This window comes from Somniosus microcephalus, unplaced genomic scaffold (assembly GCF_052327205.1).
Source record: "Somniosus microcephalus isolate GS21.2 unplaced genomic scaffold, FLI_Smic_1.0 scaffold145, whole genome shotgun sequence".
In the NCBI taxonomy this organism is placed as follows: Eukaryota; Metazoa; Chordata; class Chondrichthyes; order Squaliformes; family Somniosidae; genus Somniosus; species Somniosus microcephalus.
The window spans coordinates 105,948-113,514 of NW_028225332.1; the positions used below are offsets into that span (position 1 = coordinate 105,948).

General features: G+C 52.3%; 1 protein-coding gene across 1 annotated transcript; it reads right to left on the bottom strand.

The window, feature by feature from the left end:
- Positions 1-2,790: 2,790 nt before the first annotated feature.
- On the bottom strand, positions 2,791-7,346 carry LOC147082196 (uncharacterized). Its single transcript, XM_085980404.1, has one exon. It carries the CDS (start codon positions 7,015-7,017, stop codon positions 5,485-5,487), a length of 1,533 nt encoding a protein of 510 aa, XP_085836530.1. The 5' UTR covers positions 7,018-7,346; the 3' UTR covers positions 2,791-5,484.
- Positions 7,347-7,567: the final 221 nt, after the last annotated feature.

Consider the following 7,567-nt stretch of genomic DNA (forward strand, 5'->3'; position numbering starts at 1 on the left):
TGACGAGTCTCGAATGGTGCTGAACAGTGTGCAATCATCAGCGAACATCCCCACTTCTGACCTTATGATGGAGGGAACGTCATTGTTGAAACAGCTGAAGATGGTTGGGCCTAGGACACTGCCCTGAGGAACTACTGCAGTGATGTCATGTGATTGAGATGAATGACCTCCAACAACCACAGCCAACTTCCTTTGTGCTAAGTATGATTCCAACCAATGGAGAGTTTTCCCCTTGATTCCCATTGACTTCAGTTTTGCTAGGGCTCCTTGATGCCACACTCGATCAAATGCCACACTGATGGAGGGGCAGTACTGAGGGAGCGCTGCACTGTCGGAGAGGCAGTACTGAGGGAGCGCCGCACTGTCGGAGGGTCAGTATTGAGGGAGTGACGCACTGTCGGAGGGGCAGTACTGAGGGAGTGCTGCACTGTCGGAGGGGCAGTACTGAGGGAGTGCTGCACTGTCGGAGGGGCACTACTGAGGGAGTGCTGCACTGGCGGAGGGGCAGTACTGAGAGAGCGCCGCACTGTCGCAGGGGCAGTACTGATGGAGCTTCTTCTTCTTAGGCAGTCCCTCGGAACCGAGGATGACTTGCTTCCACATTAAAAATGAGTTCTCAGGTGACTGATGAGTCCAATGCGGGACCTACAGTCTCTGTCACAGGTGGGGCAGACGGTGGTTGAAGGGGCAGGTGGGTGGGGTGCTTGGGTTGACGTGCGCTCCTTGTGCTGCCTGCGCTTGGCTTCCGCTTGTTCCCGGCGAAGAGATTCGAGGTGTTCGGTGCCTTCCCGGATGCTTCTCCTCCACTTTGTGCGGTCTTGGGCCAGGGATTCCCAGGTGTCGGTGGGGATGTTACACTTTTTCAAGGAGGCTTTGAGGGTGTCCTTGAAGCGTTTCCTCTGCCCACCTGGGGCTCTCTTGCCGTGCCGGAGCTTCGAGTAGAGCGCTTGTTTTGGGAGTCTCGTATCGGGCATGCGGACAATGTGACCCGTCCATCGGAGCTGATTGAGCGTGGTCAGAGCTTCGATGCTGGGGATGTTGGCCTGAGCAAGAACACTGATGTTGGTGCGCCTATCCTGCCAATGGATTTGCAGGATCTTGTGGAGGCAGCGTTGGTGGTACCTCTCCAGTGCTTTGAGGTGCTTGCTGTACATGGTCCATGTCTCTGAGGCATACAGCAGGGCGGGTATCACTGCTGCTCTGTAGACTATGAGCTTAGTGCTGGGTTTGAGGTCCTGGTCTTCAAACACTCTCTTCCTCAGGCGACTGAAGGCTGCACTGGCACACTGAAGGTGGTGTTGGACTTCGTCGTCGACGTCTGCCCTTGTTGACAGTAGGCTCCCGAGGTATGGAAAGTGGTCCACGTTTTCCAAGGCTTTGTCGTGGATTTTGATAATCGGGGGGTAGTACTGTGTGGTGGGGGCAGGTTGGTAGAGGACCTTTGTCTTACGGATGTTTAGTGTATGGCCCATGCTCTCGTATGCTTTGGTGAAGGTGTTGACGAAGGTTTGGAGTTCGACCTCCGAGTGAGCGCAGACGCAAGCATCGTCTGCGTACTGTAATTCGACGACAGAGGATGGGACGACCTTGGATCTGGACTGGAGGCGACGGAGGTTGAACAGTTTCCCGTTTGTTCTGTAAATTAGCTCCACTCCAGTGGGGAGCTTACTGAGGGTGAGATGGAGCATTAGAGCAAGGAAGATCGAGAAGGGTGTTGGTGCGATGACACAGCCTGGCTTGACCCCGGTTCGTACGTGAATTGGGTCTGTGGTGGAACCATTACTTAGGATCACGGCTTGCATGTCGTCGTGAAGCAGGCGAAGGATAGTGACAAACTTTTGAGGGCAGCCAAATTTGAGGAGGACACTCCATAATCCCTCACAGTTGACAGTGTCGAAGGCCTTTGTGAGATCAAAGAAGGCCATGTATAAGCGGTTGGTGCTGTTCCCTGCATTCCTCTTGTAATTGAGGGGCAGTACTGAGGGAGCGCCGCACTGTCAGTGGGGCACCACTGAGGGAGCGGCGCACTGTGGGAGTGGCTGTACTGAGGGAGCGCTGCTCTGTCGGAGGGGCAGTACTGAGGGAGCACCGCACTGTGGGAGGGGCAGTACTGAGGGAGCGCTGCCCTGTCAGAGGGGCAGTACTGAGGGAGTGCTGCACTGTGGGAGGGGCAGTACTGAGGGAGCGCTGCACTGTCGGAGGGGCAGTACTGAGGGAGCACTGCACTGTCGGAGAGGCAGTACTGAGGGAGCACTGCACTGTCGAATGGGCACTACTGAGGGAGCGCTGCACTGTGGGAGTGGCAGTACTGAGGGAGCGCTGCACTGTCGAATGGGCACTAATGAGGGAGTGCTTCACTGTGGGAGTGGCAGTACTGAGGGAGCACTGCACTGTCGGAGAGGCAGTACTGAGGGAGCGCCGCACTGCCGGAGGGGCAGTACTGAGGGAGCGCTGCACTGTGGGAGGGGCAGTACTGAGGGAGCGCTGCACTGTGGGAGGGGCAGTACTGAGGGAGCGCCGCACTGTCAGAGGGGCAGTACTGAGGGAGCGTCACACTGTGGAAGGGACAGTACTGAGGGAGCGCCACACTGTCAGAGGGGCAGTACTGAGGGAGCGCTGCACAGTCAGAGGGTCAGTACTGAGAGATCCCATGGCCTCTATCTCAAAGTAGAGCAGGGGAGTTGTTTGACTGTTTCTATACTTTTGGTGAATTTCATAACTGTGTAAAGTTGATGGTTAAAGTATTTAAAACTGCGAGAGGAGGAAATTAATCAGTGGCACAGATAATCGTAAAAATCAGATTAATGTAATTAATTTTTTTTCAGATTTCAATATAAGCTTAAAAGGGACAGAGAAAGCAAACACCAATCAAACATGATCAATTGATGACTATTCTGTCTGATTGGATCTTCCAGAATCCTTCAAAACTTTGCAGTAATTCAATCAAAGAATTCTCCGGACCTGCCCGCGGGATTTAATCAGAACTTTCACATTCCCTCACCTCAAATGGAAGGTCACCGGAATTCCAGGGGTTGGGAGAGGAGGTTGGTGATTGGATTGGAGTTTCCAGGGGTTGGGAGAGGAGGTTGATGATTGGATTGGAGATTCCAGGGGTTGGGAGAGGTGGTTGATGATTGGATTGGAGATTCCAGGGGGTGGGAGAGGAGGTTGATGATTGGATTGGAGATTCCAGGGGTTGGGAGAGGAGGTTGATGATTGGATTGGAGATTCCAGGGGTTGGGAGAGGGGGTTGATGATTGGATTGGAGATTCCAGGGTTTGGGAGAGGAGGTTGATGATTGGATTGGAGATTCCAGGGGTTGGGAGAGGAGGTTGATGATTGGATTGGAGATTCCAGGGGTTGGGAGAGGAGGTTGATGATTGGATTGGAGATTCCAGGGGTTGGGAGAGGAGGTTGATGATTGGATTGGAGATTCCAGGGGTTGGGAGAGTAGGTTGATGATTGCATTGGAGATTCCAGGGGTTGGGAGAGGAGGTTAATGATTGGATTGGAGATTCCAGGTGTTGGGAGAGGAGGTTGATGATTGGATTGGAGATTCCAGGGGTTGGGAGAGGTGGTTGATGATTGGATTGGAGATTCCAGGGGTTGGGAGAGGAGGTTGATGATTGGATTGGAGATTCCAGGGGTTGGGAGAGGAGGTTGATGATTGGATTGGAGATTCCAGGGGTTGGGAGAGGTGGTTGATGATTGGATTGGAGATTCCAGGGGTTGGGAGAGGTGGTTGATGATTGGATTGGAGATTCCAGGGGTTGGGAGAGGAGGTTGATGATTGGATTGGAGATTCCAGGGGTTGGGAGAGGAGGTTGGCGATTGGATTGGAGATTCCAGGGGTTGGGAGAGGAGGTTGATGATTGGATTGGAGATTCCAGGAGTTGGGAGAGGTGGTTGATGATTGGGTTGGAGATTCCAGGGGTTGGGAGAGGAGGTTGGTGATTGGATTGGAGATTCCAGGAGTTGGGAGAGGTGGTTGATGATTGGATTGGAGATTCCAGGGGTTGTGAGAGGTGGTTGATGATTGGATTGGAGATTCCAGGGGTTGGGAGAGGAGGTTGATGATTGCATTGGAGATTCCAGGGGTTGGGAGAGGATGTTAATGATTGGATTGGAGATTCCAGGTGTTGGGAGAGGAGGTTGATGATTGGATTGGAGATTCCAGGGGTTGGGAGAGGTGGTTGATGATTGGATTGGAGATTCCAGGGGTTGGGAGAGGTGGTTGATGATTGGATTGGAGATTCCAGGGGTTGGGAGAGGAGGTTGATGATTGGGTTGGAGAGTCCAGGGGTTGGGAGAGGAGGTTGATGATTGGATTGGAGATTCCAGGGGTTGGGAGAGGTGGTTGATGATTGGATTGGAGATTCCAGGGGTTGGGAGAGGAGGTTGATGATTGGATTGGAGATTCCAGGGGTTGGGAGAGGTGGTTGATGATTGGATTGGAGGTTCCATGGGTTGGGAGAGGAGGTTGGTGATTGGATTGGAGATTCCAGGGGTTGGGAGAGGTGGTTGATGATTGGATTGGAGATTCCAGGAATTGGGAGAGGAGGTTGATGATTGGATTGGAGATTCCAGGGGTTGGGAGAGGAGGTTGATGATTGGATTGGAGATTCCAGGGGTTGGGAGAGGAGGTTGATGATTGCATTGGAGATTCCAGGGGTTGGGAGAGGTGGTTGATGATTTGATTGGAGATTCCAGAGGTTGGGAGAGGAGGTTGATGATTGCATTGGAGATTCCAGGGGTTGGGAGAGGTGGTTGATGATTGGATTGGAGATTCCAGAGGTTGGGAGAGGTGGTTGATGATTGGATTGGAGATTCCAGGGATTGGGAGAGGTGGTTGATGATTGGATTGGAGATTCCAGGGGTTGGGAGAGGTGGTTGATGATTGAATTGGAGATTCCAGGGGTTGGGAGAAGAGGTTGATAAGAACATAAGAACATAAGAAATAGGAGCAGGAGTAGGCCAATCGGCCCCTCGAGCCTGCTCCGCCATTCAATAAGATCATGGCTGATCTGATCCTAACCGCCAATCCACTATCACAGAACCATCTCCTGAATCTAACAGAATTAGACACATGAAATAGGAGCAGGATCAGGCTACACGGCCCCTGGGCCCGCTCCGCTACCCACAGGGCCATGACCGATCCGAACCTAGGCTCATGTCCAAATTCCTGCCCGCTCCCCGTAACCCTTAATTGGATTGGATTGGAGATTCCAGGGGTTGGGAGAAGAGGTTGATGATTGGATTGGAGATTCCAGGGGTTGGGAGAGGTGGTTGATGATTGGATTGGAGATTCCAGGGGTTGGGAGAGGAGGTTGATGATTGGATTGGAGATTCCAGGGGTTGGGAGAGGTGGTTGGTGATTGGATTGGAGATTCCAGGGGTTGGGAGAGGTGGTTGATGATTGGATTGGAGATTCCAGGGGTTGGTCACTCGCACAGCTGAGAATATGTTTCATTGCAGGATTTCCATTCACTTCCTGGGCAGCAGCAGGTCTGTAAGTTTAGCAATGGCTTCACTTCTCTGCTGGGCATTCTTCTGAAGTTGCTCCTGATTCACAGCGGCCCTGTGATGGATTTCCTTTCTTGCTTCATCACATTTATCCTGGACCTTCTTAAACTTGTATTCAGACCCCTGCCCGCCCAGCAATGAGCTCAGCTCGCCCAGTTGACCTGCAAGGTACTTGTCGTGAATCTCCACATAGGTTTTTGACATGTCACCGATGTGGGTCATGATGCTGACTGCCTGGGACACTTGAAAGTTCATCATCTGACTACTGGCTAACGCACCTGGAGCACCCTGCGTGCCTTCACCACTCACCGCACTAAGTCTCTTAAATGTCTTCTGGCAACCTTCAGTTAATTTTGGTATGATATGAATGAAGTTGATCATCTCTGACCAGTTGGACTTGATGCTCCCCAGTGCCCCAAGCCCTTTAGCCATCAACGCTACACGTGTGCTGATATCCATCTCTTGTGCCTGATTGTTCTTTATCTCTCTCAACAACGTCTCACTCTCATCACACGAACTTTTCATATTTTGGTGACATTCATTGTACATTTTTTGCGACTCCTCCAACTGGGATTGGACTTCCTTGATCTTCAGTAAGGCTTCCTCTCTAACCTTGCTGACGAAACTGCTGATTTCAGGGTTTGATTCAGAGGATTCTTTGTCTTTCAGCTCAGACGCCAGTTGTATGAGAAAGATCAACCCTTTCCCCAGCTCCACCACCAGAAGCACTGGGCTGGTCACATTGCTCAAAAGATCAACAATCTTTGGGAGAAGCTTCTTCATCTGTTTCAGTCCTTCCAAACAGAACTGATCAATGAGAGCACTCGCCCTTACATTGTCGTATTCACTGGTGACTTCCTCACGTTTTCGGGAAGCCTCGATCCATTGCTTCTGTAAATTGCACTTCTTCTCCTCTACTAACTCATTCTTCTGTTGTGTTTCCGACAGGACTTTCCTTACTTCCCCCAGCTTATCCTGGCTGATACTCTGGGAATCTGTACAGGTCTCCAGCAGCTCACTCAGTAGATCGCTGAGATTGGAGAGCTCCTTTTCCACAGATTCGGCACATGTTTTGGATTTGTCTGCACAAACCCGAATGTTCTGCAGCTGCTTGGGAAGGTCTTTGTTCAGAGATGACCCTTCACCCACATTCTTCACATGGACAAGGAGGTCCTCACAACACATGCGGATTTTGTTCAGATTAGTGCGGGTCTGTTGAAACGAGTTTACGGTTTGGTTGCAAACCTCCATCAGGCACCTCTTGAATGAATCTGGACGTTTAAACAGGGATTTCTTGCCTGCACTGCCTTGGTTTAGTTTGAAGTCCTCCATCCTCGTAGCCAGATGCACCAGTTCACCCAAAATAGCGACAGATGTGGGTGCTGGCATCAGAAACTTCTCCCACTTGACCTGGAACTGCACCATCACATCAAAGCAAAGGAACACTTGCTGTTGGCTGTGGAGCTCGGTCACGTGACACTGCTTGTCCGACATGCTGATGTTTCCTGCAATGAGAATTCGCACAACTGGATTGGCTCAAACATTAACAGTTCTGTTATTGGAGAGAGAGGGTTCACATCAGAACAGGCCAGTAGTCAGCCTTGTACAACACAAAGACCACCTTTCAGCCTTGCTGTGCTGACTTAGATGATATAGGGCATGGTGAGGGCACGACAATTGGGCTCATTGACCTGGGCAAGGGAGGGGAAGATTTCTGAGCACCGTCCCGTGACTGCTGAGGGCATCAGCGTTGGGCGCGGTTATCAATAATCCAACAACATGCTGATACTCAGAGCTTCTTCTGTTCAGGTGGACCAGCACACCCATCCCCCGTCCCCCCCGTCCCCCCCACACCCGTCCCCCGTCCCCCCCACACCCGTCCCCCCCACACCCGTCCCCCCCACACCCGTCCCCCCCACACCCGTCCCCCCCACACCCGTCCCCCGTCCCCCCCACACCCGTCCCCCCCACACCCGTCCCCCCCACACCCGTCCCCCCCACACCCGTCCCCCCCACACCCGTCCCCCCCACACCCGTCCCCCCC

Bases quoted from the DNA above. Each gene is read 5' to 3' on its own strand.
- LOC147082196 (XM_085980404.1), bottom strand. From the start codon at position 7,017: ATGTCGGACAAGCAGTGTCACGTGACCGAGCTCCACAGCCAACAGCAA.